The sequence below is a fragment of the Eublepharis macularius genome, chromosome 17 (genome assembly GCF_028583425.1).
Source record: "Eublepharis macularius isolate TG4126 chromosome 17, MPM_Emac_v1.0, whole genome shotgun sequence".
Taxonomy (NCBI): domain Eukaryota; kingdom Metazoa; phylum Chordata; class Lepidosauria; order Squamata; family Eublepharidae; genus Eublepharis; species Eublepharis macularius.
Window position 1 is genome coordinate 12,093,521 of NC_072806.1, and position 13,516 is coordinate 12,107,036.

A 13,516-nucleotide genomic window follows, 5' to 3' on the forward strand; every position below is an offset into this window, starting at 1 on the left:
ACAGATGGCTGGTGGGATGCATTTGGCTCGGGGAAGTGTTAAAGGCCTCTCTACCCTTCTCCAGAAGGAACCAGATTCTCACGTTTTACATTAGGGCCTGTGCACATAGGAGCATTCTGCGCTCCTAATTCAGTACTTTAGTGCCAGGCAGCTTATCTGATTTAAAACAATTTCTAGCAGCTTGGGATGGAGCACCAGCTGTGCCCCTTGGTGAAAAGGCACAACCTCGTCCTGGTTCTCCCCCTTTTGATCCTCTCCAATAAGGTTCCCGTAATGTTCCACTCATAAAACTTCCTTTAAATGTCAACTGTTGCAAAATTCTGCAGCAAGTTTGATAGCAGCGACCACAGCCATGAATATATAGTCATATCTGCTATTCGTGTAAATCAAAGTGCTGGTTTTAACCTAGAAGTAATTGGGATTGGGGAATCTAAAGGATCACCTACACCCATTTATACCTGCACATCAACTCAGCTCTGCTTTGGAGGCTCTTCTCTGGTCCCTCTGCCATCAGAAATGAGGCAGATGGTCATTCAGGATAAAAACCATGGTGGGCAGCCATCACTGAAGAGGCATTCCGCCTTCTTCCAAATCTTCTGAGCTGCTCTTAGCTATAACAAAAGCATGAATTCTCCAACAATGAGTAAAAGACCCTTTTTTATTTTCAACATTTTATTCAAATGCCAGTTTATTTTATGGATGGTTTGATCCTCTAAAATTCACTGGCTGTTAATTTACTAACAGTCCAGGCCTAAGATGTGTTACACTTGAAGTCAATAGGCTTAGGAGGGCGTAACTCAGTTTGGGATTCCCGTGTAACTTGTCTTTAATGGGCTGACATTAAGATAGTGTTAGGTAGGTAGCCGTGTTGGTCCGCAGTAGCACAGCAGGATTTGAGTGCAGCGACACCTTAAAGACCAACGAGATTTTCAGAGTAGAAGCTTTCGAGAGTCAGAGCTCCCTTCTTCAAATACTTCTCGGAAGCTCATACCCTGAAAATCTCATTGGACCTTAAGATAGTTAACCTAGAAGTGTTTTGAAGAGTTAGAATAATTGAAAATGAGTGTGAAGAGCAATAATGTTGATAGGTAAAAATCCAGGAAGACATGTTGAAATGGGCTATACTTGAATTATAAATTCAGGTGGCCTAAAAGGAAGGTGTTTTACCATTGGGATTCTTTTTTTTAAAAAGATAGATGAATCATGCAACTTGGACGCTAGATTGTGTTTGCTCCATTTTGGGGACATGGATCAGAAAATAGTTGGTGTGATGTAGGAGAACATGGTTAATGCTTAGAGGTGAAACCAACACGTTTCTCTGCAGCGTTTATTCCTTTTCCCCTGTAGACTGTGTTGAGTGGAGAAGTGTACACCTGCATGTCTTTCCTTATTGACATGGTCAATGTGAGTCTGGAGCTGACCAACCCCCAAGGGAAGGATGGCTCGCTAGCCAGGTATGTCGGTTTGTTTGTGATTGATTTTTACGGCTGTGATCCCTTCAAGTTGGAACTTTACCAGTGGCAGCCTAAGAAAGCCAGTGGGGGCTTCAGCATCATTTCCACACTAGACTCTGTGGGTATACAACGGGCAAGCCCTGAGTTTTCTCCTGGTTCTGATGAGCACCTGCTCTTTGACATCTTATTGTGAAGCCTTGAGCAGAAACGTTGCTCTTTCTGCCAGATTGAGTATGGTCTTGGTGTCACTTGGGGGGTGAAGCTGGATGGAGGTTCCTGTTCAAGCTGGGTCAGAATGAATAGTATTTTTACTGATATATTTAAGACAGCTGTTTAAGGAAACCCTAAATTGGGTGTTCCAGGCGAGCCCGATCTCATCAGATCTCAGAAACTAACAGGGGGTCAGTCCTGTTTACTACTCGAATGGGACAACACCAAGGAAGACCAGGGTCCTTTTGCAGAGACTGGTAATGACAAACCACCTCTGTTTATCTCTTGCCTTGAAAATTCGCCATTAGTCAGCTGCAACTTGTTTTCTGCTTACACGCATGTGCGTATTTAGGGAAATGTGGGGAAGAATTAAGAAATGTAAGTACAAGAAGGCTTTTTTTTTTGCTTGAAACTTCTTAGGTTTGACTTCAAGAAGTCCAAGTTGCTTTTTGAGAGTTTTTCAAATCAGACCAAATCCATAAACTTGGTCTCACATTCCATGATGGCGTTTGACACACGATATGCCGGGCAGAGGGCCTCTTTGGGAACGCCGAACGTGTTCAGTTGCATCTTCCAGTCATCCAAGAACACCAACACCCCAGGGGCAATACAGATCGAGCTGCATTACAGGTAGGAGAGCTTTCTGGTGTTTCTGGACAAGTCCACCCTCAGCACTGGGAAGGTACTGAGTGTCGGCACCTTTTGGGGAGCTGTCCCAAGTCCTGAGGGGGGAATTGATGGAAATCAGTGGAACCTTACATATGAGCACCAGCACCTTTTTAGAGCAAGGAAAAAACTGCTCATACCTCAATCATTCTTCGTTTTTTCCGTTGAGATGGTTAAGGGGATGTAAAACAGATTTGTCGCTTATTGATTTTTTAAAATTAGATCTACCAAGGATTCTTCCTGCTTCACAGTGGTCCTGAACAACCTTCGTGTGTTCCTGATCTTCGACTGGCTACTGCTCGTTCATGACTTCATACAGACGCCCAGCGATACCAAGAAGCAGCCCAACCTCACCCCTTCCAGGCAGCGCAATTACAGCAGTGAAATGGCGGTCGTTCCCAAAGCGGTGAAGTGCGGGATCGTCACAAAGCGTTCTTCTCTTCAGGTCTCTGCTGAAAAACAGCTGGAAGTCAAGATCAATGTAACAGGTGAGGCCAGTTCACAAAGCCAAACTTGAGTTGTTGGGAAAGCTGTGTAAACTGAAGGCAGGAGAGACTCAGATCGGTATCGGAAATCATAATCATAACTGTGTTGATATACCTCTCTTCTAGACTTACTAATGCCCCAATCAGAGTGGTGAACAAAGTCAGTGTTCGATGTATTGTCGAAGGCTTTCACGGCCGGAGAACGATGGTTGTTGTGGGTTTTCCGGGCTGTATTGCCGTGGTCTTGGCATTGTAGTTCCTGACGTTTCGCCAGCAGCTGTGGCTGGCATCTTCAGAGGTGTAGCACCAAAAGACCGGAAGATGCCAGCCACAGCTGCTGGCGAAATGTCAGGAGCTACAATGCCAAGACCATGGCAATACAGCCCGGAAAACCCACAACAACCAAAGTCGGTGTTATCATCGCTCCCCCAATACAGCTGGGGCTGCTGAGTTCATGGCAGTAGTGGGATTCGAACCAGCAGAATGCAGATTCGCAGCCCAACCACATTAATCACTATGCATTTGTTGTGTTTCATGGTAGAAATCTTGTTGGGTTTTCCTCCCTCTTTCAGGTACTGAATTTGTGGTGGTTGAAGACATGTCCTCTCTGGATACCAGTGCCATTATTCTGAAGGGGACGACAGTACTTACTTACAAGCCCAAACTGGTGGATCGCCCTTTCTCGGGCAGTTTGTTTGGCATTGAGGTATAAACACACTGCTCTCCTTTCCTAATGCATTTTTTTTAAATGTTAGCCCTTATCCTACAAGCGATTACTTTATAAAATCAAATAGGCTGGGTTCAGGTCAGAGACATGAAAGCCAAATCTCATTCTGACGGACCCAAGGCTAAGCCAGGGTTTTATTTTTATTTATTTCATTAAATGTATAACCCGCTCTCCCTCGCAAGTGGGCTCAGAGCAGGTAACATCAATCAATAAAATCACAGTAAAATACGTTAATTACATCAGCACATTTAAATACATTAAAACATGAAAAATCAGTGCATAAAAATCAGTATAAGAGGCAGCAGTTCTTCACAACAGCCCATAAACTAAACCCATGGGATGGGTGATGGCATTCGTAATAGGTGGGCTGACAGACAACATTCCCCGCTCAGCAGGAGACCGGAAAAGAGGGGCTCAAACAGCCCCGACCTCAGCCATATGCCTGGCAGAATACCTCTTGTCTCGCAGGCCCAGCGGAAAGATGGTAAATCTTGCCGAGCCCTGGTTTCTGCAGACAAGAGAGTTCCAGGGCAGGGCAGATTAGGTTAGCTATCTCTCGTCTCCCCACTTCCACCCTGCAATTAAATCCATCCTATCCTCTTGGGCGTATTGAAACAAAACTGCATGTGTGAGATTATGACCACCTTTTTAGATGCCGAATTTTGTTTGTTTAGGTTTTTTCGTGCCGGCTGGGGAACGAGCAGGAAACGGCACTCTCTATTATCGACCCTGTACAAATTCAAGTTGAACTTGTGGGGAATTCTTCATATCCCAGTGGGTCAGGATTGCTGGATGCTTTCAACAGTGAAGACTTCCCACCTGTTTTAGAGGTAATACTGCGTGAAACGGTTGTGAAGGGGCGGGGGCACTGCTGTCCGACATAGGTATATGTTGCCTCTAAAAATTCTAACTGATGCTTGCTCCAAGACTGAAGTTATGTAGTGCGATGGATACAAGCACTTACTTCTGGGGACTGCACCTCCTCAGAAGGCCTATATGAGACAATAGGAGCCGTGAACCAGAACCAACCGAAGCCTCCAATTGGCAGTAGTAGCCCTCGGTTTTGGTAGCTGTTACAAGCACTTCATTGGTCCTCTTAGAACTCCCCTGTTCACCACTGCCACTTTGCTTCTTTGGTGGTATCTGGTTGCTTTGGGCAGGAGGAAAAAAGTCATTCTCCTAATATCCATTCACTGTTAATTCCATGCTTCTCTGCCGCCTGAAAAAAACTGGGCCCTGCTCTACTGCTGCATAAAGTTGTCCTCTTGGGTTTACAGAACAAAGAGCAAGGTGCTGTTAAAATCTATGGTGGGATTCTTAAAGGGAAAAAAAAGATGCTTTTTAAGGTGTGCTTGTAAACTGGGTTATTTTTTGAAGAAGAGCTCTAATAAAAGTAAAACCAAGTTTTCAGATGCCTCCATGTCTTTTAAAAATTCTATTGCTATGTAAATTTTCTTGTGTTTCTCAATGTCCTTAGATTCACTTACAAGCGCTGGACATCAGATTGTCTTACAATGATGTCCAGCTCTTCTTGGCTATTGCCAAGTCCATTCCTGGTCAGACCAGCAGCGCCACGCCCAGTGCTTCTGCATCGGACAGCAAAGCCTCTGTTTCTGCTTCTCCTGCTTGCATAAAAGAGATCTCGGGACTAACCTCCGAAGCCACAGATGCCCCGAAACATACTTTAGATCCTGTTCTTGGTAAGGATTAGATTTCAGATTGGGATTGTTGTGTGTCCCGTGGCTTTAAGTAGACTGTAGTAGGTAAAGGTAGCCTGCTGTGCAAGCACCGGGTCATTACTGACCCGGGGTGGGGAGGGGGGCATTGCATCATGAGGTTTTCTTGGCAGACTTTTTGTTACGGGGTGGTTTACCACTGCCTTTCCTCGTCATCTACACTTTACCCCCAGGAACGAAGCACTGGGCGTGACAGCATTCTGGATGTGCATGGTTAAATATAGGCCAGTGCTGGTTTCTCGGACTGACAGTGGCCTTCTGGTCCCAGGCAGAGAGTCTTGCCTGATACCTGCTACATGAGAATCCCATAAATAAAGATTTTAGGGACTGAACTGGGGACATTGTGTATGTGCTCTGTAGGGAACCGTGGCTCCTCCCAAGCATTTATCAGAGCTTCTAAAATGTAATCAAACTGCCGTCGACGTTTCATTGATTTTTATAATGTTCAGTCCCCTTAGATCTAATTTTTTAATTGTCATGGGAAAAGCAGGCCAGTGCATATTGATCAGCGAGCTGCAGTAATGATTACATCGCAAGTGTTTGCTGGTGTTGGAGAGAACAGTGTCTCTTTTTTGTTGTTGTTATTGGAAGACTTTACCACCATTGGGTTCTCCAATGCTGCCTCTTCCCAAAGAATTTTGTATAAGTTAGGCTTGGGGAGGGAGGTTAAAATGGATGTATACCGTTTGGGATCACAACATAAAGCAATATCCTTGAGACTAGGATAAAACTGGGTTCCTGAGTGGAGAATTTTACCCACACTTGCTGAGAGAGCTAAAAATATTTAGAATTCTAGGTGATGTGCCGTGTTGTGGCTTAGACTGTCATGCCGCGTGGCATCTGACAATTGTGTCTTTGTGTAGGCATGTTTTTCATTTATGCCCCACTTGCTGGCCTAGTAGTACATCGGCTTTCAAGGCAGCGTGCAATGTAAAAACAACCTTGACATATAATCTGTCGAACAATGAGGGTACCGAAACATTGCCAAAAAACAAACAGGAGTTTTGCAGGACCCCAAAGCATTGCCAATTATACTGACGTAATGGCGGCATCCACCCTTATTGAGATTTATCTCAATTAAAATATAGTGTTAAGTGGGCATTGTGGTGTATACATGCAGATTTGGGGACACTGTTTCTCATTGGCATGGTCTTCTAGTTCATCACATCAAAGCTCTGCTGGCCACATTGAAGGGGCAAAGCCCTGTAGGATTCTTCTATTAATTAAGAACTATCTCTTATGCTTACCGATAGATTGCTCCTATAGAAAATCTTGAAAACAAAATGACATTGTGCAAAAATGAATAACCTGAACAGTGACTAAATGTTAATTTCCAGAGGTGCAGCTGGCCCGACTGCAGGAACTGGGATTTAGCATAGAAGACTGTCGCAAAGCTCTTTTGGTGTGCCAAGGTAGGACCGTGTAAACATTACTTAAGATCTAATTAAAGCTGTCGTCTTAAGAGTGCACTAGTAGCAGAAACATTGATGAGCCAGTTAATGTTTTACGCATTACCAACATTGGTCCTTGCTGCCTGTCTTCAAAATTTTGCTTTTCAGTGTTTCTTCCCTTGTTTTGTAAACCTTCCATTCAGTTCATCGGTGTTCGTGTAGTCTCTGTGTGTCTGTCTTTAAACCCAGAACTGGCTTCCATCCATGAATCAGAAGTCATCCAGCTAACAAGATATTTGTAACCAGGAGAGGCTAGAAGAAGGAAAGGAACTTGCAGTTTCGTCCCTGTGGTCTTGTGATAAACCTCCCTTAATCCCTCCGCAGACTCTTAGTAGGTGGATAGACTTGTAGATAAGAGGAGTCCTACATCCCTTCTGCATATACTACGGGAGCGAGAGTAATTCTCTTCTTGCACCCCCTAGAGAGCCTTCATTTCTTGGACTACAGTGTTGTAGGAGTAAAAGGCCGTGAGCTGGCAGAGCAGATTGCCCGATGGCAGCCCAGTCTGCCATATCAACCGGGCGAAAAGAACAGTGCTGAGAACAGGACAACAACCAGCTCCTTCCAACTGAACTGATGCAGTATTTACAGTCAGCAGCATCTCATAGGAAACGCAAGCAGGAAGTGGTCTTTGTTCACCTGAGCATCAGACCTGGCCTTCATACTCAACAGTGCCTGCTAAAATGGAAGCCCCATGGGTACAGATGCCACTTGCAGCCTTCTCTCAGCGTTCAGTCCACTCACTGCTTCTGTGTCCTCCTTTTTCATTTGTTCACCAAATAGTTCTTGGCCTACACAACCTTCCAATGTGGACCGAATTCTCTTTTCGAGGGCTAGACGCTGGCATAGCGTCTCTTTTTGGAAGGCCATTGGCAGTCTATTCTTCCTCTTTTTAAAAGATCGTGGGTGGCTTCTATAATGTGTGCCTTCTATAAGGTGAAGTTCTTCTTCGGAGGAGGGCAGCCTGAAATGGATGCTGAGCCCGTGTGATGGGAAGGGATCGAGTTCAGGTTCCCTGTTCTGCCATGGAAGCCCTCTAGATGAGCTTGGGGCCATTTCCTCTCCCTCTGCCTCACAAGGTTGTTGTGAGGATGAAATGGAGGAGGAGCAAGCATGTATACTGTTCTTAGCTCCCTCAAGGAAGGGTGACATAAAAATCTAATCAAGGGTGGTGGTACCATTTCGACCTCAGAGGGCAGGGCTAAACTCTCTTGCAGTTCCTGGCTCCTCCAGCAGGGGGAAGTCTCTCCTCTCCCTGCTTGGGATTGAAGTTCGGACTTTGAGTCTCTGCTGATTGGTGAAGCCAGTCTGGAAACTTAGTTTCTCTGTTTCTGCTTAATTTTCTTCCTTTTTCTTTTTACTTTAAAAAAAAGTTTGTTTAGTGGGTGGGATAGATCAAGCGTGGGAAAGACGTGACTCTAGTCTCACTTTTAAAAAACTCTTAGACATACACGCCCCGCGAGGAAATCTTACCAAACGTTTGTCTGCATTTCTTCCTAAAGTCCAAAACGGGTTGCTGTATTAACCTTTTTTCTCTCCTGAAGTTCATAAATTCCAAAATTCCATGATCGCTTTCACCCTGGTTTCTTCACCTTGTTTACCAGATGTTTGCTGTTGGGTACAGTGAAATTCTAAAATAGCCTGTCCCCTTGTTCCTTCCTCCACCTTCTGAAACAGGCAGTTGACAGCAAGGTGGACTGAAAATTTAGCAGAATTTGTCTTTCAACAAATAATGACAACGTAATAACAACAACAACAATCAATTTATATACCGCCCTTCAGGACAACATAAGCCCTATTCAGAGTGGCTTATAACAACAACAACAACAATAATCATAATCATAGATCCTGCCTCCAACTATATAGTTTTAAGAACGGATTTAAACCATGTTTTTTTTTTATTGAGTGGGTGTTCAGTTGTCTGTTGCTTAAATATTAGTTTGAGGAGCATTATTACTGACTATCCTTTTTCAATTTCCTCTTTTCCCCCATTGCTTTGATGGATTGCACTTGCACTGTGCGCTCAGGTCAGCTGAAGAAAGCAGCGAGTTGGTTGTTCAAGAACGCCGAACCACTGAAGTGTGTGCCATTCGATTCAAGTCAGCGAGAGAGCCAGGGCTCTGTGGCCCTCCGCTTGATTTCTGGAGTGGAAATTAAAGCCGAAAGCATCTGTATTTGCTTCATAGATGACTGCATGGACAGTGACGTTCCCCTAGCTGAATTAACTTTTTCACGTGAGTGTTTGGCTCAATGGCCATCTGCCCTGGCTGTGCTGGGGGGCAGGTTGGGGGGGGATTGTGACTGTTTGTAATCCTGTTTACTTTTAATTGGCAGGTTTGAATTTTCTCCAGCATCTGAGAGCCAGCCCTGAAGGCTATGCTCATTTTACACTCTCTGGAGATTATTATAACCGCGAACTTTCTGGTAAGTGTGAAATATGAATGTCCATATCTCTTTTAGGATTTCAAGAGCTTGGACTTGCACGCCCTATATTTTTTATATGAGGGACAGGTTTGTGTTCTCCAAGACCAACAAAAGATTGTCCCAATCTGGCAAAAAGGTAGCTTGGAGAACAGCTGTTGTCTATTTCATATCCGATTCCCTCGATGCTGCACAGCAAAGTGTAAGTGCAGCATTGAATGAATTGGATATGAAGTGGTTGGGCCTTGCCTGCCATCCCTATTGTCTGTAAGCCTCACCGTTGTGTCTCTTTCTGTCACACCATTTTCACAGGCTGGGAACCGTTTATCGAGCCCTGGCCATGTTCAGTATCCTGGCAGCAGCAGCCAGCCAGTCGCCTCCATCCTTCTCGGTTGAAGCTGGAGGTGAAAACAAAGCATCGTCTGGACATCAACATAACTTCTGTGTTAATTGGTAGGTCAAATGTGCACCGCTTTGTTACCGTGTTTTCCTTCTGTGGCCATCCAAGGGACTACATTTTTGGCAAAGGAATCTTCTGGTTTTTCCAAAATTTTGTTCAGGACAAACTGATTCTGTGAACCTAGGCAGATCATGAGAGGGTGGGCAGGAAGGGTTACACCAGTGCTTAGTTCTCGTGGTCCCTTCTTACACGCCCAGGGTAATGCTGATCGCCACCATGGGGTCAGGTAGCAATTTCCCCCAGGCCAGTTTGGCTAAGGATTTGTGATTTGCCATTTTCTGGGCATGGAGCAGGGATCACTGGGGGTGGGGGGGAGGTAGTTGTGAATTTCCTGCGTTGTGCAGAGGGTTGGACTAGATGAGCCTACAGGCCCCTTCCAACTCTTATGATTCCCTTATGAGAGAGTGCAAACATGTGAAGACTGAAGTATGCTGTGTATGTTTTTCTGCTATGGCTATCCAAGGAAGGGAGCTGTGTTTTGGCAAAAAAATCTTATCTTTTTCCAAAAGTTTGTGTTTGGGACAAACTTTTACAGGAGAGTGCAAATATTTAAAGATTGAAGTACGCCTTGTATTTTTCCCCCAGGACAAGCTAAATAGGGATAGTGTTGATTTTTGTGTTCAGACAGTAGAGTCTCACCATTTGATCCATATTCACTGGTTTAGTCTGAGAGGCGATATAAGCATACGTTTGGACCTGTACTTGACTGGGCGTAGTTCATCAAGATGAATGGCTGCTGTTTCAATGTGGGCAGTGGGCAGATTATAATGATTGGAGACCATTTGCCCGATAGAACTAAATCAGGCTTGAAAATGAAGAAGCGGCTGCAGGTCACAAAGCCACCAGGTTTCCTTCCTTGGGATGGGTTACCTGACTTCAGAGAGATGTCTTTTTTGAGTTCAGTTGGATTTCACGGCGACGGTGATGATATCCATCTTACGCCTCCGTCTTCTGCAGATCTTTATGGATGACGCAGATTTCAGTGACTTACCCGTTACAGTGTTTTGGCTGTCAGCTGCCTTGCCCTTTTTACTACCGCTCTGTTTCTCCCCCTCTAGAGCAGTATGCTAGCACTAAACAGTCATGGATGGCGGATTACTGCAAACTGGAGAAAGAAGTAGAGGCGGACGAATCTGAAGAATGGATGGGCTCTTCGGTTGATCCTCCGTCATTTGGGCAGGGTATGAGATGCGCCTGTTGTATATATACAGATGTTTTAAAAACTTGTTGATAGCGATACATATGCCCACTGAAAAGTAAAATATACTGCGGCCTTTGACGTCGTGGTGTGTTGAGTGGCGTGCTGACGGCATCGCAGCAAGTGATATTTTTCTCCCTTGAATTTCCTCTCTTGTGTGTTTACATAGGTTAGTTTTGCTTTCAGCTCCAGAAATCTTGCCTCTTTGGCTTGCTACAGTTTGCCTCTTCTGTCTACAGCCTGATGAAGCATTGCATTAAAACATCAATTTGCAATATAATTAGGCATTTGGGAAGAAACTTAACAAGTGTCTACACTCCCTCCCCCTTGTGAACATGCACTCCGTTGTCCATGCAGCACGACCCAGTTCTAACTTCCCACTGTTTCCACCCCTGGGCACTTGTGGTTCCAGATGCCTCCTTTTCCTCTTCAGATCTCAGACCCACACAGTGATGCCAGCTAGCCTCAGTCTGCTTTGATGATCCCAGCCCCTTGCACGGCTTCGGTCTCTTCCTCTCTTAGAGTCATTGAGTTGGTTGGCTATAAGCTCGGAGAGCCACTCCAAGCAATCTCTCTCCCACTAGGCCCTTCCGTCCTCTAATTTGAGGCTAATTCCTCACCCAGATGCTGTCAGTCTTGCATCACTCCTCTTGCTAACTCCTTTGAGGGAGGATGGCTGATGCCAGCGTGACAAGAAGAGGAGGCAGCAAAACTGGTGGAGGCCATCCTTTTTGCAGCATTTGGGTATCATGCTCGACAGAAGAAATATGAGATGCAAAGAGTGTCTCCAGTTCTCGGTAGTTTAACTCCCTTGATTTTCCTCCTGCAGCGCACATGTGTAACTTGAGGTGAAAACCACAGCACTCACAGTGATGCTGGGCATTACACGTGGGGTTTAAATTACACTTTCCAAGCATGTGAACTTTGTGGTGGTCTTTAAGCCCCTGCTTTGTGGTCTTTTTGCAGAAATGCATCTTTTCCCAAGATGAGTGTGGCCTGATTTGAATACAGAAACACTTTTTAACTTGTTTTTAAAGACGCTGTAGCATATTAATCCTTTTAAACAGTGCCCCCAGCAGAAAGCAGAACTAGGTGTTTGTCAGCAGGTAAAACGGAATTGCTTTTCGCTAGAGGAGGGTATCCTGGAGCGGTTTATTCCTCCCCTTTACTCCGTAGACAAAGCTACGCAAATAGTCTTAGGAATATGTTCTCAGCACTGCTTGGCATCTTTTCTCTAAAGATAGTAAATATCCTTGTGCAGAACATTCCAGAAGGTTGGAGCCACGTCTGAAAAGACTTGGGGCTGTGGCTAAGGCCACTGAGACGTTTCCTGGTGGGAAGATGGCACAAGCAAAGATCAGAAAGAGGTGCACAGTTGGTATCTTTTCACCAGTGTCACTGGTGTTGTGGTCCGATAGCCACTAGACACTAGAAGTTTAATTGTATATGGCCAAAGGCCGTCACAATACAGAGTTAAGAACAGTAAAAGTAGAAATTTATCGTACAGATAAAATACAGTTATTAGAATGGCAAAATAAAATACAATTAAAATAGAACCTTAGTAGATCCAATTGTTCAGACCAGTATTAAAATACAGTATGATTATACGCATCTGAGGTGAGACCAGATAGTTATGAAGAAAATTAATTTTCTGAAGAAACAATCTTGGCCCTAATCTTTTTTGCAGCTAAGGCAAACAGGGATACTCTGCTAGTGACAAATGAATCAGTATCAGATAACAAAAAAAAACAGTTTGTCAATATCAGAGGTAAAGTTGCGCCCCACTAACAAATTAGCAAGAAATTTAGCTCTAGCCTCTGCATGCATAGGACAAAATAAAATGTAATGTAGGAGATCCTCAGGAACTGAGGCACCACGTATACAGAGACGAAGAGCCATTGGGATTTAAAGATATCTTCCCGTGGTCCAATAGCCAAAGCAATGCAAAATCTAAAAGCAGCAGCAATATCAATATTTTTCTCATGTCAAAGAGAACATATAGGAAAACAAACAGCCAACTAAGCTTGTCCGTAAAAAGAGGTAACGCACCAGTAAATATACATTATATAATTGTAAATCGGAGCAGTGCCACATAGAATAGTGGGTAGTGAATTCAGCAAGATACATAAAATCTGTACCCAAGCAGTCAGTTGACATGTTTTCCCAGAACCTTTGACCCTTAAATGTTCTTAAAATACATATTTTTAAAAGGAATGTTCTCATCCCTGTTGATACGGCCTTGTTGACTTACTTCGTGATTGTCATGGTGCTGGTCTAGTGAATTTCCCTTGCTTTGGTATGCACGATAATCTTACCTGTATATCTGCAAAAATCCACCCTCCCCCCTTTCCCTGCTAATGTTATCTTTCCTGTCTGCCAGGCCTTCCTCTTGTCTACCTTAGAACTAGGAGCACAGCCAGTCTGACTAACCTAGAGCACCAGATGTATGCTAGAGGTACTGTATTGCAGAGTTGAGACGCTTTGCTTTTTGCTAGAAATGTCTTTGCGGAGAGAGGTTTCCTTGCTTTTAATGCTCTCGGTGCCGTTCAAGCTTCCGTTTGTCGAGAACCCCGGTGCTACACCGTGCAGCAGTGCTGCTTCCCAGAGGGCCTTTGGCATGGCCACGCCATGGGCCGTGGGAGATCTGTGAACAGGCAGGAGGTGAAGCCAACGCCCTCTGCTCTGCTCTTTGCAGTTGGAGATCATAA

The 13,516-nt window shown here is 44.5% G+C and overlaps 1 protein-coding gene across 2 annotated transcripts in view; it reads left to right on the forward strand.

Moving 5' to 3' along the window:
* The window catches only part of VPS13D (vacuolar protein sorting 13 homolog D), a 140,956-nt gene that overhangs the window by 43,596 nt on the left and 83,844 nt on the right, over window positions 1-13,516 (forward strand). For both annotated transcript variants that reach the window (XM_055000952.1, XM_055000954.1), the window contains 12 exons: window positions 1,348-1,454; window positions 2,085-2,294; window positions 2,553-2,818; window positions 3,388-3,521; window positions 4,217-4,372; window positions 5,020-5,242; window positions 6,616-6,690; window positions 8,757-8,963; window positions 9,064-9,153; window positions 9,463-9,603; window positions 10,669-10,791; window positions 13,189-13,263. In XM_055000952.1, coding sequence (XP_054856927.1) covers window positions 1,348-1,454; window positions 2,085-2,294; window positions 2,553-2,818; window positions 3,388-3,521; window positions 4,217-4,372; window positions 5,020-5,242; window positions 6,616-6,690; window positions 8,757-8,963; window positions 9,064-9,153; window positions 9,463-9,603; window positions 10,669-10,791; window positions 13,189-13,263 — 1,807 coding nt within the window. The remainder of the gene's footprint in view (window positions 1-1,347; window positions 1,455-2,084; window positions 2,295-2,552; window positions 2,819-3,387; window positions 3,522-4,216; window positions 4,373-5,019; window positions 5,243-6,615; window positions 6,691-8,756; window positions 8,964-9,063; window positions 9,154-9,462; window positions 9,604-10,668; window positions 10,792-13,188; window positions 13,264-13,516) is intronic.